This window comes from Erythrolamprus reginae, chromosome 4 (assembly GCF_031021105.1).
Source record: "Erythrolamprus reginae isolate rEryReg1 chromosome 4, rEryReg1.hap1, whole genome shotgun sequence".
Classification (NCBI taxonomy): domain Eukaryota; kingdom Metazoa; phylum Chordata; class Lepidosauria; order Squamata; family Dipsadidae; genus Erythrolamprus; species Erythrolamprus reginae.
Genome location: NC_091953.1, coordinates 68,391,617 through 68,418,531, shown reverse-complemented (window position 1 = coordinate 68,418,531; position 26,915 = coordinate 68,391,617). Strand labels below are relative to the sequence as shown.

At 40.6% G+C, this 26,915-nt stretch overlaps 1 protein-coding gene across 6 annotated transcripts in view; it reads right to left on the bottom strand.

The window, feature by feature from the left end:
• MED14 (mediator complex subunit 14) overlaps window positions 1-26,915 on the bottom strand; it is a 130,788-nt gene that overhangs the window by 87,386 nt on the left and 16,487 nt on the right. For all 6 annotated transcript variants that reach the window (XM_070750552.1, XM_070750556.1, XM_070750554.1 and 3 more), the window contains 7 exons: window positions 26,387-26,515; window positions 25,966-26,073; window positions 23,318-23,450; window positions 21,301-21,451; window positions 20,672-20,783; window positions 12,674-12,799; window positions 3,962-4,040 (listed from right to left, as the gene is read on the bottom strand). In XM_070750552.1, coding sequence (XP_070606653.1) covers window positions 3,962-4,040; window positions 12,674-12,799; window positions 20,672-20,783; window positions 21,301-21,451; window positions 23,318-23,450; window positions 25,966-26,073; window positions 26,387-26,515 — 838 coding nt within the window. The remainder of the gene's footprint in view (window positions 1-3,961; window positions 4,041-12,673; window positions 12,800-20,671; window positions 20,784-21,300; window positions 21,452-23,317; window positions 23,451-25,965; window positions 26,074-26,386; window positions 26,516-26,915) is intronic.

The following is a 26,915-nucleotide window of genomic DNA, read 5'->3' as shown; positions in this document are numbered from 1 at the left end:
GGTAGGAAAAACAAGTAGAATGCTTGCTGCATAGTAAGAGGTATAACAAGCAGGAAGAGTGAGATTGTGATCCTGCTGTATAGAGCACTGGCAAGACCACATTTGGAATACAGTAGAACCCCGACTTACGAGACTAATTGGTTCCGGAAGGAGGCTCGTAAGTCGGAACGCTCGTATGACGAAACATTGTTTCCCATAGGAAACAATGTAAAGTCAATTAATCCGTGCAACAACAAAAAAAAACCGCTGCCGCCGAACGCAGAAGTTAGGGTTCAGAGACAGCTGTGAAGCAGCGCGCGTGTTTTAAAACGTGGCAGCCGGCCTGGGGGGCTCGGGGGGAAGCCCCCGAGCCCCCCAGGCTGGCTGCCACATTTTAAAACACCTGCGCCGCTTCGCAGCTCTCTGCTGAATCCGGAACGTTCCGCGTTCGGATTCAGCAGACAGCTGCGAAGCAGCGCGCGTGTTTTAAAAGGTTGCAGCCGGCCTGGGGGGCTCGGGGGCTTCCCCCCGAGCCCCCCAGGCCGGCTGCCACGTTTTAAAACACGCGCGCTGCTTCGCAGCTGTCTGCTGAATCCGAACGCGGAAGTTAGCGTTCCGGATTCAGCAGAGAGCTGCGAAGCGGCGCGCGTGTTTTAAAAGGTTGCAGCCGGCCTGGGGGGCTTGCCAGCACCCCCCCGAGCCCCCCAGGCCGGCTGCAACCTTTTAAAACACGCGGGATACGAGCGCCAAGGAGCTGTCTCCTGAAGCCGAAAGCGGAAGTTAGTGTTCGGCTTCAGGAGACAGCTCCTTGGCGCTCGTATCCCGAATGTGAGCTCGGGAGGCGAACAAAAATGTCGCTCCCCTCCCAGCTCTTATCTCGAGTAGCTCGTAAGTAGAGCTGCTCGTATGTCGAGGTTCCACTGTATAGTGATACCTCGTCTTACAAACGCCTTGTCATACAAACAGTGAAATCGCAGCATCGCAAAAACACAGAGGTCTGAAGGTGGGGTTTCGAGGACTTCGGAGTTTTTGCGATGCTGCAATTTCACTGATGCTCCCTTCGCTGGGAAACCCCACCTCCAGACTTCCATTGCTAGCGAAGCACCCGTTTTTGCGCTGCTAGGATTCCCGTACAGCATTGCAAAAACACAGAAGTCTGGAGGTGGGGTTTCCCATGGAGGGGAGCCTCAAGGGAATCCCAGCAGTGCAAAAACGGGCGCTTCGGCTGGCAAAAGGGGTGAAATTTGGGCTTGCACACATTAATAGCTTTTCCATTGATTCCTATGGGAAACATTGTTTCTCTTACAAACATTTCACCTTAAGAACCTTGTCCCGGAACCAATTAAGTTTGTAAGACAAGGTATCACTATACTGTGTTCAGTTCTGGAGACCTCACCTACAAAAAGATATTGATAAAATTGAACGTGTCCAAAGACAGGCTACAAAAATGGTGGAAGGTCTGAAGCATAAAACTTATCAGGAAAGACTTAATGCAGTCTTTCCTGATAAGACTTAATCTGTATTAAGGGCAGAAGGGACAGAATCTGTATCTGGAGGACAGAAGGGAAAGGGGGGATATGATCGAAACATTTAAATATGTTAAAGGGTTAAATAAGTTCAGGAGGGAAGTATTTTTAATAGGAAAGTGAACACAAGAACAAGGGGGCACAATATGAGGTTAGTTGGGGGAAAGATCAGAAGCAACGTGAGAAAATATTTTACTGAAATAGTAGTAGATGCCTTGAACAAACTTCCAGCATAGGTGGTTGGTAAATCCACAGTAACTGAATTTAAACATGCCTGGGATAAGCATATATCCATTCTAAAATAAAATACAGGAAATAGTATAAGGGCAGACAAGATGGACCATTAAGTCTTTTTCTGCTGTAAATCTTCTATGTTTCCATGTATCTAAGTGATACCAAGAGAATGACCTGGATAATGTCTCTTTACTAAATTTACAAGAGAGTTGAAGAAACTCTAGCAATGGATCAAATCCTACAACAATATTTGAATGAATTGAATACAGTGATCCCCCGGTTATTGCGTCCCCAACCACTGCGAACAGGGTAATTTGCGATTTTTGAACCCGGAAGTCAAAACACCATCTACGCATGCGTGCCCTTTTTTTCTATGGGCACGCATGCGTAGATGGGGCCCGGCAGATCAGCTGCTGGGCGGCTTCCCTGGGTCTTCCCCCTCTTGCTGGCGGGAGGGCGAGCAGCGGGCATCAGCAAGGAGTTTCCCCACCGCCCACGCAAACTCCTCGCTGCCGCCTGCCCTTCGCCCGCCCACGCCGTTCATTCTCGCCGCTTTCGAGCTGAGTCCTGAAGCGAATTCGCTCCAGGACTCAGCTCAAAAGCGGCGAGAGCCAGCGGGGACAAGCCGTTCGCTGGCGCTGGCTCTCGGAGCTTTTGAGCTGAGTCCTGAAGCGAATTCGCTCCAGGACTCAGCTCGAAAGCGCCGAGAGCCAGCGGGGACAAGCCGTTCGCTGGCGCTGGCTCTCGACGCTTTTGAGCTGAGTCCTGAAGCGAATTCGCTCCAGGACTCAGCTCGAAAGCGCCGAGAGCCAGCGGGGACAAGCCGTTCGCTGGCGCTGGCTCTCGGCGCTTTTGAGCTGAGTCCTGAAGCGAATTCGCTCCAGGACTCAGCTCGAAAGCGCCGAGTGCCAGCGGGGATAAGCCGTTCGCTGGCGCTGGCTCTCGGCGCTTTTGAGCTGAGTCCTGAAGCGAATTCGCTCCAGGACTCAGCTCGAAAGCGCCGAGAGCCAGCGGGGACAAGCCGCCTGCCTGCCCGCTAGCGAGGAGCCGAAGATTGGGGGCGGGGCGGCTGTTTTAAAATGTCGCCGCCGGCATGGGGGGCTTGCCAGCACCCCCCGGACCCCCAACCCGGGTTTGGGGGGCTGCTAGGAAGCCCCCCATGCCGGCGGCGACGTTTTAAAACAGCCGCGCCGCCCCCAATCTTCGGCTCCTCGCTAGCGCTGCGGGAGTAAAAACACCATCTGCACATGCGCAGATGGTGTTTTTACTTCCGCAGCGCTACTTCGCGAAAACCCGCTCGTTGCGGGGGGTCCTGGAACGGAACCCTCGCAACGAGCGGGGGATCACTGTATTAAGATTTCCAGAAGTAAAAGGAAATATAAAGTTGATTTATTTGATCAAGATTAAAATTTAAATATTTTTGTAAAGTTCTGGCAATCCTTTATGGACTTTTTGCTGACACCAGGCTTGAAAAGTCTTCGTTTATAGATAAGTGGTGGGTAGATATTTATTTGTTTGTTTGTTTGTTTGTTTGTTCGTTCGTTTATTTGATTTGATTTGACTTGATTTGTCTGTAACTTTATACAGGGTGAAAAGCTAAACTTGTTTTTGGTTGTGATGAAAATTTGAAATGTCTTTCCCACTGTAAAATCAACTCATAAAGCTCTCAAGTTGCCTGACAATCAGTTTATTTACTCTCTACTTTTGTTTCTTAATGAGTTTTGATCCATAAGCAGAATTATTACTACAGTAATAATTGCTTGATTAGCAGCTTGAAATTGGCAAATGAATGTGCATTATTAAATACTCCACTCAAGAGCTTTGCATTTTAAATACACATGTAGGACAATATTTTAAGTGATCCCAATAGTATCCAGGAATCAAGAGGGCTTTAACCACAATTCATGTTGACCAATCAAGGTCATATTAAACAAAAGAAAAGTGATTTTTCTAGATCTTTGTTTAAAAAAAAATATGCTGTACAACATGTTAGGAGGTATAGATCCAATCCTTTCAAATCTCTCTCTCTCTTGATATAAAAAAGGATGTTTGAATGTATGTTCCAGCATAACTCTGGAATGCCTCGAGCTATAAACAATAAAGATTCCCTGTTAAAATTACTAAAAGGCAGCCAAAGCAGAGATTATAAAAAATTATTCTAAAAGTGAAACTGTTTTTATAATGACAAAGAAGTGCATTTCCTGGAATTGCTTTTTACTAACTTGAGCTGCTGAAGCCAAGGAATGATACGCTTCATATCATCATTGATAGACTTCTCTACATCATCCAGAGTCTGCTGATCTACAAAGAAAAGATATTTAAAATATAATTATTTACATATATTTAAATAAAATGAAGGATTTTAAGTCAAAATAGATTTCTGTACTTTGTTGTTTTAAACAACCCATAAATCAATCTCCATAAAGAAGGGATTCCAGAATAATGCATATATTATAAAAACACAAATATTTTTTAATCAAAAAGTGGTGCCTCTACTTAAGAATACCTCTACTTAAGAACTTTTCTAGATAAGAACCGGGTGTTCAAGATTTTTTTGCCTCTACTTAAGAACCATTTTTTACTTAAGAACCTGAGCCCGGAAAAAATTCCCAGGAAATTTGATAGTGGCACGAAAGCCTGGCCAGTTTCCTGCCATTTCCCCTTTAATTCCAGCCATCTCGGGCTTTTCTGGATTGCCAGAGGAAAGGACCTCAGTCCTTCTTTTTTTAAGCCTTAAAGTTTTGAAATTGTTTTATTCCTCTCACTTCACCTTCTTCCTGGACTTTAAGGTCATAGTAGCCTTGTTTTACCTATGTAGGAAGAACATCACAATAGTAATGGGGGATTTTAATTACCTGGACATCAACTGGGAGACTAACTCTGCATCAAGTGGAAGATCCAACAGGTTCCTAACAAACCTAGCAAACAACTTTGTTACCCAAAAGGTAGAGAAGGGAACAAGGGTATCAACCATATTGGACCTAATTCTCACTAACAGAGATGAAATGATAGAAGGTGTTGAAATTACAGGAACTTTGGGGGCAAGTGATCATGCAATATTGGAATTCAACGATATGCAAACACAAACAGTAGATCAAAGTCAAACTAGAGTCTTGGACTTTAAGAGAGCTAATTTCAATAAACTAAGGGAGAACTTGGGAAATATTCCATGGATGAGAATCCTCAAGGGGAAAACAACTCAAGAAGCTTGGGAAATTTTGAAAAGTGAGATTATAAAAGCCCAGACTAGTTCAATACTAATGAAGAAGAAAAATAATAGGTCACAAAAGAAACCAGCATGGTTGCATAAAGAACTCTCTGATAAATTGAAAGACAAAAAGGACAAATATAAAAAGTGGAAAGAAAGGGGAAATAACCAAGGCAGAATACCAGCAGATAGCCCAGTGATGGTGAACCTATGGCATGGGTGCCACAGGTGGCAAGGAAGCCATATCTGCTGGCACTCGATCTGTTGCCCTAGCTCAGCTCCAACATGCATGTGTGTGCTGGCCAGCTGATTTTTGGCTCACAAGAGGCTCTGGGAGGGCGGTTTTGGCTTCCAGAGAGCCTCCGGGGGTGTGTGTGTGAGCCCTCTCACAGCTCCAGGGAAGGGAGGGCAAAACATGAACCTACTGGGCCCACCAGAAGTTGGGAAACAGGCCATTTCCAGCCTCCAGAGGGCCCCCGGGGGGAACTGTTTTTGCCCTCCCCAGGCATTGAATTATGGGTGTGGGCACTCACGCATGCACGATTACATGCACGCATGCTCTTTCAGCACCTGAGGCAAAAAAGGTTCGCCATCAAACAGCCTGAATCTGTAAAGCTGAAGTGAGGAAAGCTAAAGCTTACAATGAACAAAGGTTTGCAACAAGAGTAAAAAGTAACAAAAAAAGTTTCTTCCAACATATTAAAAACAAGAAAAAATCAAGGAAATAAGCAGTCCATTGCAGGGAGAAAGTGGCAAGAAGGTGACAAGCAACAGGGAAAAAGCAGAGCTACTCAACACGTTTTTTGCATTTGTCTTTACACAAAGTGAAGAAACAGTCCAACCTATCAAAAACAGCATCACAAAAAACATATTAGGAACACAAGTTAAAACAGGGAAGAAAATGGTAAAGGAACACCTGTCTACCCCAGACGAATGCAAATCACCAGGACCAGATGGATTATACCCCAAGGTTCTGAAGGAACTGGCAGACAAGATCTCAGAACCACTGAACTATATATTTCAAAGATCCTGGAGGATCGGTGAGCTGCCAGAAGACTGGAAAAGAGCTTTCCCATCTTCAAGAAAGGGAAAAAACAGATCGAGGAAACTACAGACCTATCACTCTGACCTCAATACCAGGGAAGATTTTGGAAAAGATAATCAAGCAACAAATCAGCGAACACCTAGAAACAAAGTAATAACCAAAAGCCAACATGGGTTTGTTAAAACCAGATCGTGCCACATTAATCTCATAGCATTATTTGACAAAGTGACAAAATTACTGGAATTCTATACCCTTAGGATTACATGGATCTCCTTAAAGCCACACACACCCCTCCATCCTACACAAGGATAGCTGCATGGGAGTAAAATATCAATTATATTTTTATTCAATTAAAACAAAATATGATTCTGTATGGTTCTTAAACAAGAGGCTTGCATTCATCTGTTTTACATTAAGTAAATTGATATTCCATTTCTGTAGCCATCCATCAAAAAATACGCTTCAAAAATACACTACAATTAGGACATTAAAATGTTTTAAAACAAATACAAATCATTAAAAACATCTAAAATATACATATCAGGCAAGATACTTGGACAATTAGCAATACAGCCAGAAAATAGAGCCCTTGACACAATTCAGCATCCCAAGCTTAGGAACACAACCAGGTTTTTAGGGCCTTCCAAAAGGCTAATAGGGCTGGAGTCATTCTGATATCCAAAGAGAAGATATTTATTTATTTATTTTATTTATTTATTTATTCAATTTTTATGCCACCCTTCTCCTTAGACTCAGGGCGGCTTACAACATGTTAGCAATAGGACTTTTTAACAGAGCCAGCATATTGCCCCCACAATCCGGGTCCTCATTTTACCCACCTTAGAAGGATGGAAGGCTGAGTGAACCTTGAGCCGGTGATGAGATTTGAACCGCTGACCTACAGATCTACAGTCAGCTTCAGTGGTCTGCAGTACAGCACTCTACCTGCTGTGCCACCCTGACTCTTCAGTATTCAGTAGAACAGGGGCCATTGCAGAAAAAGAATGTCTTCTAGTCTCTGACAGCAGATTCTTTGGTGGCTGGTGGGATCTGCAGCATGTCTATTCTTCTAGATCAGCGGTTCTCAACCTTTCTAATACTGCGACCCCTTAATACAGTTCATCATGTTGTGGTGACCCCCAACCATAAGTCTAGTGCAAATTCTCCCAACAGAGCTTTAAGCTGATTGGCAGGAAAGTCAGAGGGACATCCCCACTGTAAACACCTGATTGGTCGGATTGTAAAAATACGTTCCAAGGTGCCAGAATAGTTCCTAACTTTAGTTCCTAACACCGTGGGAAATTTGTCTTTTCCCTTGGTCTTCTTAGGGGACCCTGAGAAATGGTCGTTCAACCCCCAAAGGGGTCCCGACCCCCAGGTTGAGAATCACTGTTCTAGATCAAGATGAACAGGAAGAAACTCTTGGAAACTCTATGGGCGGCCCCACTGCAATCCAGTTTTCCCTCCGCCAAAGACCCTTTTGCAGGGTCTCCCAAGCCAGGGTCTGATCTTTCCTCCCGCTGACCACCACGGCGGGGAGAGGGGGCGGGGAGAGAGCCCCGATCCAAAGTGAGGTTGACGGGCATGTTGCACGAAAGAGGCTCCCTCCCCCCTCCCTCCCCATGAATATTAATCGGCATTGGCAGAGGAGACAATGCCAGTTCTGGCACAGGAGTTGAAGTCCACTAAAAGCTGTCAAGTTTGAAGACCCCTGAGTTAGGTGTTAGGAGTGCAAGGGTCTTCAAACCTGGCAAGATTACAGCTTGTGGCCTTCAACTCCCATTTCTGAGCTAGCATGACTGGTGGAGGAATTTTGGGAGCTGAAGTCCACAAGTCTTGAAACTGTCAAGTTTGAAATTTGTAAAAAGTGTACATGGTTTTAAAAAGTATACATGGTTGTAAAAAGTATTCTGCTACACTGGTATTTTATTAAACAATGTAATACTACATCATTTGGTTCAGAATACTTTTTTCCTTGCTTTCCTCCTCTAAAATCTAGGTGCGTCTTATATACTGGTGCATCTTATACACCGAAAAATACAGTACTTTAATTCTCATTAATGTCAGAAAAAGAAATAGGTGTGACTAAATCAGGCTCTAATCAAATTCAATGGACTCTATCCAATATCCAGTATAATTGACCTTCCACTTTTTCCAACCTATTGTGACATTCTCAAATGTGCACCAACCATAAAATCTACTAACAGATTTTAAAACATGGGAAGAAAAACTTATTTTGCTAAGAATCCATGATGCAGCACCCTTCTACCATTCTGGAAAAGTGTTAAGACATATCTTTTAACTAAGAATATACAGTCATTGAGGTAACAGATGACTTGTGGGCATTTCCTCCACTTTTTTAACTTGTCCTTCTAACTCTGCCTTTTTAATTCTGCCTTTTAATTTTGTCTTTTGTATGAATTATATTGTTTTTAATGTATAAACCATTTGGAGTCATTTCAGTAAATGAACTATCATTAAAAGATATATGGCGAGAATACCATTTAAAAGATAAACAATATACTTTTTACTCCAACCCGCATAAGACCTGGTCCAGAATTGATATGGCCTGGGCTCCGGCCCATATAATGGAACAAATCAGTAAAATAGAAATAGAGACAAATACCTGGGCAGATCATAATCCTTTATTTATATATTGGAAAGGCAAAAGAAAAATAAATAATTGGTCAATGAATAGAAACACAATAAAAGATCCAGAGTATAAAAAATGGATAGAAAAAGAATTAGAGATTTTTTTAAAAATAAACAAAAATAGCGATACTACTCAAAATTTATGGGACACAACAAAGGCATATATACGCGGGTTAGCAATATCTTTTATAGCAAAAAAAAAGCAAAGAAAAGAAAATATGCTATGAAAAATTAGTAGAAGAACTTAAAAAATTAGAAATGTTAATGCAAAAAGAGGATAATGATGATAAAGTTAAAAACCAGACAGAATTAGTAAGACATAGGTTGAGATTAATAGAACAAGAACCAATCGTAGAAAAGATAAAGAGAGCAAAACAAGAATATTTCGAACATACGAATAAACCAGGAAGATGGTTGTCATACAAACTAAGAAAAGAGAGAGAAAATAAAATTATAAAAAACTTGATAGATTCAAAAGGTAAAATAAAACACAGAACAGAAGACAAAAAGGAAATATTAGAATTTTATAGACAATTATATAAGAAAGAAGTGAGGATTTAATTTTTGAATATTTGAAAAAAATAGATGTACCAGTATAAACTGAAACACAACAGCAAAGATTAAACAAACCTATTACAGAAATGGAATTAAAGCAATCTATAAAGAACCAGAAAAACAACAAAGCGACGGGCCCAGATGTGATACCAGTAGAATTCTATGAGTTAGATATAGAAATACTTTTTTCAAATATGTTCGAGATATATAACCAAATAATGACAGAAGGTAAATTACCTAAAACATTGTCAGAAACTTTAATAACTTTAATATATAAAGTGGACACGGAAAAAGAAAAAATTGAGAATTATAGACCAAGTTCATTGTTAAATGTAGATTATAAAATCTTTATATCAATTTTCGCTAATAGGTTTAAAAGTATTACAAATGATATGATACATAGTGACCAAAATGGATTCTTGCCAGGAAGACAAATTAAAAACAATTTAAGAATAATAGTAAATACATTAGAATATTATCAACAGCACCCAGAAAAACAAATGTCACTTATATTCTTAGATGCGAAAAAAAGCATTTGACAATGTAGATTGGAATTTCATGAAAATACAATTAAATAAGATGGAGGTCAGAACAAAACTTTTTAATATAATAGATGCCATATATTCTGAACAATCAGCCAAAATCATAATAAACAGTGAACAGACTGAAAAAGTAGCAATACAGCGAGGAGTAAGACAAGGTTGTCCAATATCACCATTATTATTTAACATTGGAAGCATTGTTGATAAAAATAAGAGCAGATAAGGAAATAAAAGGACTGAAGATTAAAAAAGAAATTTACAAAACACAAGCATTCGCTGACGACGTGGTCTTTATTTTAGAAGACCCAACAAAATCTATCTTAAAGTTAATAGATTTAATTGAAGAATATGGGAATGTTGCAGGATTGAAAATAAATAAAGAAAAGACACAGATATTAACAAAAAATATGACAGAGATACAGAGAAAATATCTAGAAGATTTATCAAATATGAAAATTACAAAAAAGGTGAAATATTTAGGGATATGGATGACTTCCAAAGCCATATCCTTAAAAAATGATAATTATTTAAAATTATTAGGTCAGATTTAAAAAGATCTAGAAATATGGAGCAATTTGCAATTATCATTGGTAGGAAGAATTTCCACAATCAAAATGAATATTCTCCCCAAAATTCTGTTCCTTTTTCAAGTTATTCCAATAAACCCAGGATCGAATTCTTTTGTAGAATTAAATAAGATAATTAAAAAATTTATATGGCAAGGTAAAAAACCAAGAATAAAACAAAATTCATTAGAAGATCGTAAAGAAAGAGGCGGCCTCGGCCTTCCAAATTGGAAACTATATTATTATACCGCCGCTGTAACATGGATAAAAGAGTGGTTGACTTTAGAAAATCAAAAGGTTACTCAATTTAGAAGGACATGATTTGATGGTGGGTTGGCATGCTTCTATATGGTATGAAAAGTTAAAAACACATTCATATTTCAAAAATAATATTATTAGAAAAGCATTGATTGATGTATGGAATGAAATAAAGAAAAACCATTTCTTAGTAATGCCAGAATGGATTTCACCTATTGAAGCTATTACACATCCGAATCTTATAAAAAAAGGTAAGATTTGGAAATATAGTGATTTATTGGATAATCAATTAAAACTAAGAACAAAGCAAAAGTTAGAAGAATTAGGTATTGACTTAGATTGGTGGCAATACACACAGATTAGTTCTAGATACAAAATGGATATAAAAACTTATATTTTTAGAAAAGAAAATAATGTATTAAGTAAATTATTATTCCAAAATCAAGTAAAGTTAATTGAAATGTATATAAATATTTAATAAATCATAGAACGATAGGTTGGATATTGAAAGACAACATGATCAGTTGGTGCAAAAATTTTGGCAAAGAGATAAATTTAGAAACATGGGAAAAGATATGGGTGTATAACTGGAAAATAACAAAATCAATGTCTTTTAAAGAAAATCAAATTAAGATGTTTTATAGATGGCACCTTCCACCATATAGAATTTCCAAAATGTTTCCGACAGTGTTTGTTGTAACTGTTTGTTGGAAATGCAAAAAAGAAACTGGCACATATTACCATACATGGTGGACATGTCCTGAGGCTAAAAAATTTTGGAACAAAGTAGAGAAATGGATAAACGAAATAACAAAGGAGAAGATTAAAAAATCTCCTGAATTCTTCCTATTGGGCATTTCAAATACAAAGTATAAAAAAGAAATTTACTATTTAATAATACATATATTGGTTGCGGCACGAATTACATTTGCGCAGAAATGGAAGGAAAAGGTAATACCAAAAGATGTAGAAGTATTTAAGAAAATTATAGAATGTGCAGAACTAGACATGATGACAAAACGCTTGAACAATCAAGCTGAAACAGAATTTTATAAAATATGGGATAAGGTATATGACTGGTGGAATCTTAAACATAGTATTAAAAATTAAATAAGTAAGAATTTATAACTATTTGAAGATTTATAAGATAGTGAAATAGTTTAAAAACAATATAAACAGAATTTTTGTTCTTTTTTCTTTTTTTCTTTACAATGTGATAAAGTTAGAAGTGTTATATTTCCTTGTATTTTTTATATTCTATCATTTTGAATAAGTACATGATATTTTAGAGGATAAAGAAATTTAACTAACATAATTAAAATAAAAAATATCTAACAAGAATGTAATGTGCACGTGTGACATTTCTGTATTGATCTGACAATAGTTAGAGTTTTATATTTTTGTATTAGTTAGACTTCTACGACAAGCAGAGCAATGGTAGCTCCTTAAATGTTTAATGTCGTTTGTCTTTGTTTGTCTTTTTTGAAAAAAAATATATATATATATATATATATATATAAAAAAGATAGATAGATAGATAGATAGATAGATAGATAGATAGATAGATAGATAGATAGATAGATAGATAGAGGCAGGCAGGCAGGCAGATCTATATGAAGATTTCATGCTAGTTGCTAATTTGTATTATTTAGACTTTTACATATAAATTTGAATTGTATTCGTAAGTTTTGTGTTTTTTATTTTGAGGTATAACTTTTAAGAAAATTATTTTAAATATTATTAGGAGGAAAACCTTATATTAAGTTCAATGTATTATGCCAAACTATGATCATGACCAAGCCATTTCATTTGTAAAATATTTTAAGCAAAATTTTCCCCATTCTTTTTGGTATTAATAATCATTATTTTCTCTGGCAAATAATTTTTCCATTTTCACTGCATTGTGCTTATAAGTTACTAAACGCTAGCTGACCAAATGACCTATGGATCTATATTTGTAATAACGATGTTTTTTAATACACTGGCAAATTTTATGATAAAAACCTTTACTTTTAATTTTTGCCCGAAGAAAAACAGTTGAATTTTGCAAGTTGTAATATAACCATTAGAAGTGAATCTTAATGATTATAGAGCCCTTATTTACTTACCAATTCCATAAAGCATTAACTGAAACATCCCAGAATGAAGGTCTACAAATATGTGTAAGCATTCAGATCGCCCGCAAGGCTCCATAATGGAAATAACAAGTGTGGGGAGAGCTGTTTCTATAAAAGCTAAAGAATTGAGAAGTCATGAGATGGAATTTTAACTATGCAAATTTAAGGTTAAATGCAACTTTGGACCTCTGCAGGCTTAAATCATAAGAAAAAAATCAAAATAAATCCTTTTTCAATAAAACTATTTTAGTAAAATTACATTTAGCTTCATGAGTATTAATAAAATTGTATTTTCAAGTGCATCAATATTGCCATCTGGCTACATATAATATTTGAGACATTACTTTTCATTCAATCAATCCTTCTGGAATATTTTTTGTTCATTAACTCATAAATTAAATGATTAAAATAACTTAAATCTATTAAGTGGCCATAAATGAATATTAGTGACCCAAACTATCTACAGAGGATAGGTGCAGGAGAGAGCATAGAAACTCAGCTTGTTGCATGAAACAAACAAGCACCAATCCTGATTCCAGTAACAGTTTTTAATCAAAATACTTCATTCTAAAGAAAAAAAATCTTTCATTATTTTATAATAATATTCTCTCTTATCCTCTATAATCCATCCCAAAATACCTCCCAAAAGGTTAGCAAATTTCAAAATGGAAAGTATGCGCCTGCAGGGATCCCTCAAAATCAGATTTAGGTAATTTTTAATGCAATTTCCTGTATGTCCGTCTTGAATAAGCACATTAAAATAACTACAGTGATACCTTGTCTTACGAACTTAATTGGTTCCAGGATGAGGTTTGTAAGGTGAAAAGTTTGTAAGACGAAACAATGTTTCCCATAGGAATCAGTGAAAAAGCAATTAATGCGTGCAAGCCCAAAACTCACCCCTTTTGCCAGCTGAAGCGTCCGTTTTTGCGCTGCTGAGCTTCCCCTGAGGCTCCCCTCCTGGGAAACCCCACCTCCGGACTCCTTAGAGGAGACCGCGAGATCCATTGTCCACTGTACAAAAGAGACAAACAACGTCTCTGATCTCCTGGACGCTTCTGTACGACTGATGTATATTTTTACCGCACGTCTTACATCCACCTTGTGCCATCTGAGCTCTGCTGGATGGGTCCCATGTGCACAAAAGTTCGGAAGTATAAGTTCCTGTTTCCTATGAAACAAGGAGTTAACCTTTGGTACAAACGCTGGATCCAAAGGTAAAACAAGTCTATCTGTGTGAAAAACACAAAGATCCGGACGCACCGACAAGGCTGACAAGTCCGACACCCGACGAGCTGATGTAATTGCTACAAGGAATGCCGTCTTGATGGACAGAAGTCTAATAGAAATAGGTCTTAAGGGCTCAAATGGAGGCCCAGTGAGCGCTTTCAGAACAAGTGACAAATCCCAAGTCGGAAATCTATGGACCAGAGGGAGGCGTTTGTTCAAAGCTCCTGGAAGAAAATCTCTTACCCAAGGATGGCAAGCTAGTGACCAGAACTCCTCTACTCTAATCACAGTTGAGAGTGCCGCCACTTGTCTTTTCAAGGTATTTAGAGCCAAACCCCGCTCAATACCTGTTTGAAGGAATTCTAACACTGTGATTACTGTATTGTGAAAGTCTGCTTTTTAGTGCACCATTCGCATTGTCGTGATAACCTCCTCAGGTAGCTGTTGGTCCTTTAACCTACTCCTTTCAAATGCCAAACAGCTAATTGGAACCATTGGGGCTTTGGGTGTTGAACGAGCCCTTGGCTCAGAGAGACGTCCTGGTCCGGAATCTTCCATGGAGGGGATACGGATACCACTATTAGGTCAGAGAACCACGGGCGTCGAGGCCAATGAGGCGCTACCAACAGCAACTCCACCTGTTCCTGTATCAATTTGTCGATGACTCTTTGTATTAGATTTGTCAGTGGGAATGCATATAAAACAGCGTTTCCCAACCGGTGTGCCGTGGCACACTAGTGTGCCGCGAGACACAGCCAGGTGTGCCGCCAAGCTCCTAGGGAAAAAGGAGAGCTTAAGGAGAGCCCTGCCCAGCTGGAGATTCCCTGGCAGCACCAGGTAGAAGCCGGCAATGCAGCACCCTTTTCCAGTGCCGCGCAAGGAGCTGGGCGTTGGAGTTTGGGGTGGGGAGCGATGAAAGTGCGGAGGCCGGCGCCGCGGCTGCCCCCACCCCCCACTGCCTCCGTTCCCCTCGCGCCCCTGGCTTCTCGCCGCTGACGCCCGCCCGTCCGCCCGCCCTCCCGCTCGATCTGCCCCTTTCTCCAGCTCCTCCGGCGAGCGCTCGGAGAAAACCTTCTCACAGCGGAGGTCGGAGAAGGTTCTTTGGAACGTCGGGGGTGCGTGCGCGCGCGCGCCCTATCCCCCAGCCAGCCTACCCGGAAAAGCTTTGCCGGCCTCCGCAGAGAAGGAAGAGAGAGAACAAGAAAGAGAAAGAAAGGAAGAGAGAGAAAGAGATAGCAAGAGAGACAGAATGAGAGAGAGAGAGAAAGAGAAAGAAAGAAAGAGACAGCAAGAGGGGGGAAGGAGGGAGAGAGAAAGAGAGCCAAAGAGAGAGGAAGGAAGGAAGAGAGAAAGAAAGAGATAGCAAGAGAGACAGAATGAGAGAGAGAGAGAAAGAGAAAGAAAGAAAGAGACAGCAAGAGGGGGGAAGGAGGGAGAGTGAAAGAGCAAAAGAGAGAGGAAGGAAGAGAGAAAGAAAGAGATAGCAAGAGAGACAGAATGAGAGAAAGAAAGGAAAGAAAGAAAGAAAGACAGCAAGAGGGGGGAAGGAGGGAGAGAGAAAGAGCAAAAGAGAGAGCAAGGAAGGGAGAAAGAAAGGGATGGAGAGAGAGAGAAAGAGGGAGGGAGAGAAAGAGGGAGGGAGAGAGAAATAGAGCGAAAGGGAGAAAGAGAGATTTTTTTTGTCCAAACTTTTTTGCGGCCCCCCCCTCAATGTTCCCCAGGATTTTGAAAATGTGAATAATGTGCCGCGGCTCAAAAAAGGTTGGGAAACACTGATATAAAAGACCGCGTGGCCATCTGGAGATTAGGGCACTGACCCCTTCCGCTCCGGGGGCTGGAAAGCAGGAGAAAAATCTTGGAAGTTCAGCATTCTGAGGGGTTGCGAATAGGTCCACCAGAGGCATGCCGAACCGATGAATGATCCTCTGAAAGAGACCTGGATCCAACTGCCATTCTGTTGGGTCCAAGGTAGTCCTGCTCAATCTGCCTGGCTGCTGCTGACTCCCGCAATGTGTTCTGTGAACAAGGACGCCAGGTTCGATTCGGCCCAATTGAAAAGGTCCATAGTCTCTTGCATAAGGCATCGAGACCTCGTGCCTCCTTGGTGATTTAGGTAGGCCTTGGTCGCGACATTGTCCGTGAGGACTAACACATGCTTTCCTTTGACTAAAGCTATGAAGTGTTGTAGTGCCAAAAAGACTGCCCTTAGTTCCAGAAGGTTGATATTTATAGGGTTGAGGTCTTCCATAGACCAGAGACCTTGGGCCATCTGTGATCTGATGTGTGCTCCCCAGCCCAACAGGCTGGCATCCGTTGTAAGGATGATGTGGTCATGAGTCCGAAAGGATGAGCCTCAAAACAATGCCAGAGACTTCCACCAGTTTAGGGAGTCTCTGACGGCGTGTGGCAGACGTACCAGCCTGTTTGAGTGGCTCATTTGGCCCTTTGAGCCGGTAGCAGGAACCACTGAAGGGTCCGTATATGATGTCGGGCCCACGGAACAATTCTGATGCAGGAAACCAATGTCCCTAGGATTTTGGACAGCAATGAAAGAGGTATTCTTCTCCGATGACGCAGGGAGGCTATCAACTGTACAATGTTGTTTTGTCTTTCTGGTGAAAGGGATACCGTGCCCGATACTGTGTCTATCAAGGACCCCAGGTACAAAAGTCATCTGACTCTTGGAGTCATCTGACTCTTGGGCACATTGGTGGTGAAGCCATGTGCTTATAAAGTCCTTATTGCCACGGCAAGGTCTTTCTTTGCCCGTGACTGGGACTTGGACAGAATAATTATATCGTCCAAGTAAGCCATCAGGCGGATGGACTGGGCGCGTAGATCTGCTGTTAGGACGTCTAACAACTTCGTAAACATTTGAGGGGCCGATGAAAGACCAAACGGTATCGCCCTGTATTGGTAATGTGTATCATTCAGATAAAAACGCAGAAAACGTCAATGTGGAGGGTAAATGGGGACTTGAAGTTAAGCCTCCTTCAAGTCCAGGGATGTCAGAAAATCTCGAGGTCCGATGGACGCTGATTGTTTGGAGAGAATGCATCCTGAACCATCTGTAGAGTATGTACAGATTTAGTTGTTTCAGGCTGAGGATTAGCCTGCATCCTCCTGATGTCTTCGGGACCGTGAAGACCACCGAACAGAATCCATGACCCTGGGCATGGAGGGGTACCTTCTGTATCACCTGAATGTCCAAGACGTGCTTGATTTCCTGTAGTAGCTGAACTTTCTTTTCCGGGTCTCGGGGAATCGGGCATTGAATAAAGCGATTGGGAGGAGGATGGACAAACTCCAACCGTAGTCCGTGGGTCACCGTGGCCAACGCCCATTTGTCTGAGGATGTGCCCCACCAAGAGGTGCTGAAAAGGCGAAGCTTCCCTCCTTTGGGCTGCAGTCTGGCAAAGTCACTTAGGACACTTGAAACCTTTCTGGTTACTACCTCGAAATGGGCGTCTAGCCTGTTGGTAGCCCCTTGTCCTGTCCTGAAATGGTGTCCTGTCTTTCCGAAATGAAGATTGACTGAATTGGCTCTGTGTGTAGGGTCGCAAGGTCTGGCCCGTCCCTGAAGAAGCATCCCATCGAAAGGGCTGTCGTCGAGAATACGGAGCAGAACGCCGATCCTGTCTCTTGTTGGACCTGGGGAGGACCTTGTGCTTGTCCTTATCCTCTATGAGGACCTTATCAAGCGACTCTCCGAAAAGCTGTGAACCCTGGAAGGGGGATGAGGCCAGGCGCCACTTGGACTTAGTGTCTGCCTGCCAATTTCTGAGCCACAATAAACAGCGTGAAGAGAGGGTGGTTGACATTCCCCTCGCTGAGAATTTTACGGCATGTAGGGTGGCATAGGCGGAGAATTCTGCTGTCGCCATTAGTTTGCTCAAATCCTGTCTCAAACGTCCGTCGTTCGGACCAAGCCTGGATTGCATCTCCTCTATCCACATGATGGGGGCCCTGTTGAAAAAGGAGGCAGCGGCCGCTGCCCTGAACCCCGAACTCGACATCTGGTGCGTCTTTCGGAGGAGGGTTTCCGCCTTCCTATCCTCTGGTTTAAGGTTGTCCCCAGTTTCCGCGGGAACTAAAGCATTAGATACCAGTGTGACCACTGGTTGGTCAATCAGTGGGAATTGTAATAAGGTTTCCACCTCCTCGTCAAACGTGTAGAACTTCCGTTCCATGACCGAAGGACCCTGGGCTGCCGGAATGTGGTCCGATTTGGGCTGAGGTTTTTTAAATAGGGTAGTAGACGATCTCGATGCCTCGGTAGGTTGCCCGGGTTTGGTGGTACCTGGCAAGTCTACTACCTGTTTAGCCTTATGAAGCAGGATCCTGAACAACGATGGTTTGAATAAACCTAAGGTGAAGGTTGTTCTGGTGCTGTTTCATCATCTGCCATTTCACATTCCCTATCGCTGTCCTCTAGGATTGGCTCTTCTTGTAAAGACCCCAGACCCGAATGGGGCGGTTCAGACCACAGATTCCTGGTTTGGGTTTGGCGGGGTTGCTGGATGTATTGCTGCACCCCCACCGCCATGCCCTGGGAATAGGCATTGGTGATGATGTCTTGTAGGGCTGGTGACATGCCCTGCCATGCATCTGTATGTGTACACAGACCTGCGGCTGTAGGCGTGAATGTAGCCTGAGGTATCTGTGCAGTCTGCAGCAAGGGAGCTGAAGATGGCCTGGCCTGGTTGGCAGACCTTGGCCTTTCCACTCTGGGCCCAGAAGACGCCATGACGGTTGGGAAATGTCTCTCAGGGGACCAATCCCTCACATAGGCCAGGCTCATGAACTCCGGTATGGCTTGAGGAGATGATGAGCCCAAACCCTGGGGCAATTGGGAAGGAACTGTAGCAGGCCCTGGTGCCTGAAGAGCAGCCTCTAGCCTTTGTTCTAAAGCCTTTATGCGCCTTTTAGCCTCCTTTAGCATTGAGGTCTGGACGGATTTGGCCTTGGCCTTGCTGGGCTGCCCCTTATCCTTGGGCTTAGTACTAGTTCTTCGTGGGGAAGATACCCCTTTCCCGCTATTGGCCTGATCTTCCATACTACTCACTGTTATAAATTGAACGATGGATTATTAAGAGAGTCGAGTGATCTCAAATTTGCAGCTCTCGCCTCACTTTGCTCACACAAAATGGCGATCGAGCTTAAACTGGGGACTGCACAGGCGTTTGGCTCCCCAGGGCCCTTTCGCGCCTCTTAGCTGCGAGGGGGGGTGGAGTTTCCCGCCCAAATGTCGGGAGCCCTTATTAACGCCCAAAATGGCGGCCGCTATCTTCTCCCTGATGCCAGGAAGCCCCGCGGCTGCCAATTGTCCTGGAGCGTTGTTCGGCTCCCAACGCCCGGTGCGGTATCGGTGGCGATGGCGGTGCCCGCCAACTGCCTCACTGACAGCCACCCTCACCAGGAAAATACACGCCGATCTTTGGCAGCGGCGGACGATACAGTGCCTGTCAGCTGTCTTGGCTGACAGCCGCCGCTCTGCTCTGGAGATCCACGATGCAGCAAAACTCCGTAATCTTCTGGGAACCCCAGAGGGGTTTCCCCAGCCTCCCAGTGGGGGGGCGGACCTCCCCACCTTCGGCTGCAGCCGTGTATGGCCTCTGAGGCCAGTGACTCGAGGCTGTTCTTCTCCTCTTCAGGACATTTCCCTCTGAGGGAAGAGGCCCTATAAGGAGGTAATGAAGGAGGTGGTGCCCACGGAGGGCAGCGACCTCATACCGCTCCTCATACTGCTTCTCTACAAGTTACCTGAAAAACAAGAAGGAAGGGAAAAGGAAAAAAACCCATTAATAAGTTATTTTAAAACTTTATTTTCTTAGGAGAAAAACTCAAAGCCTCCACACTTTAGACTGAGTTTTTTTAAACTGAGTTCATGGGGGCAGGCAAGGGGCGGTGCCTACTCATTATGTAAATTTTAAACTCAGTCTCTACCAATAGAACTAGAGAATTACCCACGTTGGACTCTCCTTCCAAGTGCAGTGGAGAATAGTTTGGAAGAGGCAAAAAAATCTTAAACCCTGGGTTTGTATCTCGAAAAGTTTGTATGACAAGGGGTTTGTAAGACGAGGTATCACTGTATAACAATTGTTTAAAATATTTTAAACCCTTAAAATGTGTGTTATGGTAATATCACTTAGACATATACTGCTTTACAGTGCTTTGGTTTAGAGTCAGCATATTGCCACCAACAATTTGGATCTTCATTTTACCCAAATTTGAGGGCTAAGTCAACCTTGAACCTGGTGAGATCTGAACAGCCAAATTGCAGACAGTCTGCAATACTGTAGAAGTAGCCTGCAGTACTGTACTCTAACCACTGTGCAACCGTGGCTTATTAGCTGATAAAAATTTGGAAAGTATTCAAAACCAATTCAAAAGGATATAAGAAATAACATGTAACATAAAAATACTGAATAATATCCACATCATTTCACTTTCCTCACAAAAAATACAATTTGTTAAAATATCAACATTTTAAAAAATTATTTACTTCTCTATATCATATTCAAAGCAATGATTGCCAAAACAACTTTCAGTTCAGTATAATTTTTTAAAATTATTTTAATTAAAATAATTTAATTAAATAATTTAATTAAATAATTAAAATTATTATGGTTATTGTTATAATTACTGTATTATCACATAAGGCAGAGGCAAATTGGCAGAGTAATTTCATTTACTTCAGAATCAAATGTTTTATCCTGAAGTAAGATAAGAAAGGAGTATAGAGATACTACCACATACAATTGTCACTGGTGTTGTAGCTCTTAAGAATGGCCTTCAATTCCTGGAGCTTCTGATGTGCTCTTGCATGAACACTGTCTATTAGAAGCTTCTCTACTGACAAATGATCTATCTACAAAAATCAAAATGAAATCAGTTATTAAAAAACAAAACCTTCTGAAGAGTTTGCAGTTATAAGGGAATATTGTGTAGCTGTTCAAGCATTGGTATTAAGATTTACTTTTATCTAATTTAAGTAGCAGATCTGTTGTAAATATCTTCTAAAATCCTAGTTATAATGAAGCAAGGGGTTTTTTCAATATAAGAATTACTGATACAATGCAGGTAATGGAACAAGAGTATCTGTTCATTTCAGAACTCTTTTTTTATATTTTATGTAATTTTTTAATTTCATGCTAATAATACATTTTACAATATATCTTTCCAGTCCTGGCAAACCATTTTGCAAAATAATTTTACATTTCTAAGCTGCCACCATTTAAAAGCCTTTAAAAGGCGGAGGGACTTTTTTGTAATATCTTTTTTGAAATTCAATATTTTCTTCATTTCCCAATATTTTAACAATAAACAAGAGTCTTTTTAAAAAAGAGTCTTTTTAAATTGAGACAACTTAAATTGATGAAGTTTACCTTCATAGCTCGTTCAATTAGTTTGGAATCACAAGCTGGAAGGGGAGGTTCATGAAAAATTTGCAAGGGCTTTGATACATCATTCTCATCAATCTTAATGGTAACTTTATGAAGAGATGCTGTTCCAGTTTTTCTCCCAACAATTTGTTGGCTAATAAAAAAATACAATGTTAAATAAAAATCTATTTTTGTAGAACATTCAGATAAATTGGTAAAAATATTATTACTATATTAAACAAGAATGTCACTTTTTTCAGTATAAAGTTAAAGAAATTCTTTCAAACTTTTCTAACAGAGACACAATCACAATTGTAATAATTCTTTGTTGTTTGAAATTCTTAACAATTGTGTCTAATACACTGTATATCATTTTAGATTGAGCCGGGGTGGCGCAGCAGGTAGAGTGCAGTACTGCAGGCCACTAAAGCTGAGTGTAGATCTGTAGGTCAGCGGTTCAAATCTCATCACCGGCTCAAGGTTCACTCAGCCTTCCATCCTTCCGAGGTAGGTAAAATGAGGACCCAGATTGTGGGGGCAATATGCTGGCTCTGTTAAAAAGTCTATTGCTAATATGTTGTAAGCCGCCCTGAGTCTAAGGAGAAGGGTGACATAAAAATTGAATAAATAAATTTTCAGCATTGCTGTTTACTTTTGCTTATTACTTTCCAATAATAGACCCACTGTAAGAGTATATAAGGTACATTTAACCATTCAGGGATCAGTATCACAAAGTTTTAAAAGTAATTTGAAGATCTATGGCTATGAGTTTCTGTTTCTTACTGTTTAGATTTGTGGCGTAAAACTGTCATGTATTCCTACTGACAAGTGAACAAGCAGCCTGAACTTCAAGATTAATCTCAAACCATGAGCTAGATTACATGGGTTACATTTTTTTGTTAGCTTTAAATAATGGACAAAGCCAATATCAATACTTTACATTCAACACAAAACATGAAGAACAAATATATAAGATGGAAAGTATTAATGTGCTGCCCTGGAAATACCATACCATATTCATACATTAATAAAGAAGACAAAATGTTGCTTTCACTTCTCATTGTATATGAAATCATACTATTAAATATTCATGTTTATATATCCAAGTAGCTGTGATTAGTGGTCCTAATTTCTTAAAACACAATTAAATAAATTCCAGAAACAGAAACTGCATTTCCATTATACCTTAATACAGATAGTTGCAACTTTTCACTACGGTCTACACTGAATATATCTACGTACGTACATATACATACATAGTGATAAACCTCAAGAAATTTGACTTATAAAATTGCACAATTTCTGTACCAACTGCAAAGATTAGGAAGATTTTGTAAATTTCAAAAGTGTGCCTATTTAATTATATAAGGTGTGGATCTAGATTTTCTAGGGCAAGCATTTTTAAAAGTAGTAATACTGTAATATGAAATCTTTGCCTATGAAACATAACTTGATGACTGCAACTACCCTTGCAGCTGTTCTACAAGTTGTGATTCTAAAATAGCAATAGCATTTAGCATTTAGACTTATATACCGCTTCACAATGCTTTTACAGCCCTTTCTATGTGGTTTACAGAATCAGCATATTGCCCCCAACAATCTGGGTTTTCATTTTACCCACTTCAGAAGGATGGAAGGCTGAGTCAACCTTGAGCTGGTGGTGAGATAGAGTGCTGCACTCTAACCACTGTGCCACCCTGGCTCTTACCCATATTATATATTATTTTCAATTCAGTATATTTGCTTTCATTTTGTTAACTATAGTATTTGTCCTCATTCCAGAAATCAATTGTATATAACTTATTTAAAAAATAGTGTATTTCCCTTGAAATCCATACAACCTAAATTCCGTAGTGTAAATTATCCTAATTCAAGATTGCCTGAATTTTCATTATCAGTTTCCAACAATATAATATTGTTACATGGAAATATATAAATTCCTTAGCAAATAATAATTACAAGTAGAATTGTGTTTGTACTGATTGTAAAAATATCTACAGATAATAGTGATTTTATTTACTTCCAGACAGAGAGGGACAGGCATTTGCCTGCATGGTAGCGTTCCACTTGTACAAGGTCACCCCAGCGTTCTCGGATCAGCATTAGAGTCTGTGAATGTAAAACTTCCAACTGCAGGGATAAGCAGAAGGAATCTAAAGTGGTCTGGTTAAGTAAATATTTTGAGCTTCTTAAGAAAAAACAACATCTAAGTTAAAATGCATTAAAAAAATGCATTGCTATAAATTTGTTAAGAAATTCAGTCTTACATTGTACCTAAAACTTGCTATCCCTCCTAAATCATAATACTATTCTTGATCAACAGAATAGAAAGTTATTAAGAAGAATGTTATAGTATATTAAAAAATCTATATAGAGGGAATATGCTTTATAATAACTGGTTTTAAATATTCCACAAATTCCAAATATAGTAGTACCTCGTGATACAAACCCCTTGTCTTATGAACTTTTCGAGATATGAACCCGGGGTTCGGGATTTTTGTGCCTCTTCTTACGAACATTTTTCACGTTAGGAACCCGCCGCCGCAAACGCCGAACCCGGAAGTTCGACAAAAATTCGGGTTCGGCGTTCGGATTCAGCCGAGAAACGCCACCGCCCAGCTGTCACCTTTTGAAACAGCCGGGGGGCTTCTCGGCATTCTCCCAAACGGCGAACCCAGAAGTTCAGCAAAAATTCGGGTTTGGCGTTCGGGTTCAGGAGAACACTGAGAAGCGTCGACGCCTAGCTGTCAACTTTGCAGAAGAGCCACGGAGCTGTCGGCCAGTTGGGAGGCTCAAACAGAGGTGGGGAATCCCAATAGGGAATTCCATGGGCGGAACTTTGACGTCACGGAGACGTCCTTCCTGGCCGGCCGAAACGTGAACTCCAGGAAGGACATCTTTGTGACATCAAAGCTCCGCCCATGGAATTCCTTATTGAGATTCCCCACCTCTGTTTGAGCCTCCCAACCGGCCGACAGCCCCACAACTCTTCTACAAAGGTGAGAGCTGGGCGGTGGTGCTTCTTGGCGTTCTCCCGAACCCGAACTTTTGCCAAACTTCTGGGTTCGGCATTCGGGAGAACGCCAATAAGCCCCCAGGCTGTTTCAAAAGATGACAGCCAAGCGGCGGCGCTTCTTGGCAGCCTCCCAAACCCAAATCCGAACCTTTCAGGTTCAGCGTTCGGGAGAAGGCCGAGAAGCGCCCGGCTGTTTCAAAAGGTGACAGCCGGGCGGTGGCAGCCAGCAGAGCGCAGTTTTTGCGATTTTTTTTTCCTTGCATGTATTAATCCATTTTACATTGTTTCCTATGGGAAACATTGTTTCATCTTACGAACCTTTCGCCTTACGAACCTCCTCCTGGAACCAATTAAGTTCGTAAGACCAGGTATCACTGTATAACTAAAATTCTGTGAAATAAACATCCTTTTCAGATTATCTTCATTTTTGCATGTCTTTGCCCATGTGGACTTCTCAGTATGTATGGAGTCTAAGCAAATGAATAACTACAAACTGTTGTGGTTAGCTCTGGCCCAGCTCCTGCCCCAAGGACTGTGGATGTGGGGGAGACATCCACATGCTGCAGGCCTGTTTTGCCCCCAGTAGAATCTGCTGATGAAGGCTCCTCTGACCAAGAAGACATGAGTGACAGGGAGGAGGAGAGTGTGGCAGACAGCTTAGAAGGGGATCAATTATCTAGCTCCTCCTTGGATTCAGAACAAGAGTTAATGATACAGCCACGCATGCGGAGAGCGATGCATAGGCAACAACAACTGAGAGATTATTATCAAAGAAAATGAGGCCACCTGTGGTTGGGTGGGGCTGTGGTAATTAGTGAGGCTGCTATAAATAGCAGCCTATGGGTTTGGCCATTGTGGAGGATTATCTGATTGTTGTGTTTCATGACTGCTTTACTGACTTTGACCTTTTGTGTGCTGATTTTTCCCAGCTTGGAAACTAAACCAGAGCAAAGTGTGTTTCACTTTGTGAAAGAAGAAGGACTGTGAATTGCCTCACAGCTGCAAGCTAAGTATCACAGAACTGATAAGGGACTTGTACAAATTACCAGTTTGTTTGGAGACCAGTGCTCTTTGCTTTACCAAAAGAGGGCTTAGTTTAAGTGAATTTTCATTATAAAGAACATTGTTTTGAATTTTCAAACGTGTGTGTCTGAAATTTGCACCTGTGAATTTTTGGGAGGAGTGTACCAGAGAGCCCGACAGAACACAAACTTGTACTTCTTTCATTCATTTCACAGAAATATGTTTTCTTTTTTATTGCATGTCTTTAACTTTCACATAAAGGCATTGTACATTGATTAAAATATCTGAAATGTTCTTTTTTCGTTTAATTTTACTACATGTTCTTAACCAAATTTTTCACTATAATATAATAGACAAATTCTTCCGTTTTACAGGTCTTGATGTAGTGGATTCAGATGCAACTGGGTATATATTAACTACTCCTGGTGATTCAATTTACACATACATGAAATTGCATTCCCATTTTATGAATGATAAATAAAAATATTTAAAATCCCTTTTCGACTGAATGGACAATTTATTTTAATGGACTCCTTTTTTCTTTGTTATAACATTAAATTGTATGTTTAAAATATATTTTTCCATTCTAGGATCCATATCAATTGGGAGCAAGTCTCTTGAAAGGATACGTAGGCAGTTGTACATGTCCTGCAGAGGTTTCTCATCAGCAAACAGCCGAGACTGGATCAATTGATGGATGAAATTGATCTGCATACTATGAACCAAGGCACGACCATCTATCATTAAAATAAAATTAAAAGGCTGAATATTACTAAAATATTACATTATACTACTTAAAATGTTGCTTTAAGTACTATACTGTATTTTATAGGAACATAAAGCAATTTCATTAGTGCTTGAAAAGTGGTTACCAATATATCATATACTCCAAGTAAACCAAGAATGAACTTTCAGAGACAGAAGCATTTGAAATGATTGTGAAATCATCAAAATTTATTTTGATTGAAGGATTACCAAAGTATATCTCTTGGGGACACTTCCTTAATCTTTTCGTTAAGCTTTCAATCAGATAATGTCTTTTAGCATTACCTCCAGTTTCTTTATCTTCAACTAGAATTTCTAGTTTGAGAAGGCGCCATGGGACCTCAGGATCATCTCCCATCACTGTTAATGTAGCCTCAAATTCACCCTCCACACGAAACTTTACACGACCATTAGCTAAAAACAGAATTCAATAAAATAAATAACAAAAAAGATACAAAGCAAAAAAAGAAGAACAGATTAAAAAGACCCAATAATAATTTTCTCTAAATTGAGGGTCAATAGAAGAGGCTGCTAAAAAGAAAGATTGGGGAAGAGGTATAGATGATTGCCAATGTCATACAACAGACTGAGAATAATGTAATTATTTCATGATGCCTAAATATATCTTCTTTTCTAGTTTTCTTTATTTACGTATATGTAATTTTGTTCCCTTTTAATTTCTTTACCACTGTAGGTATCAATTGTCTTTAACCCAGTTCCAACTTATTTTGAAATTAAAAGGAAACCTAGCCAAAACACAGGTCCTAATAATTAGAGTGGAATAATGTTATTCTTCAAAATTATAGTCACTAGA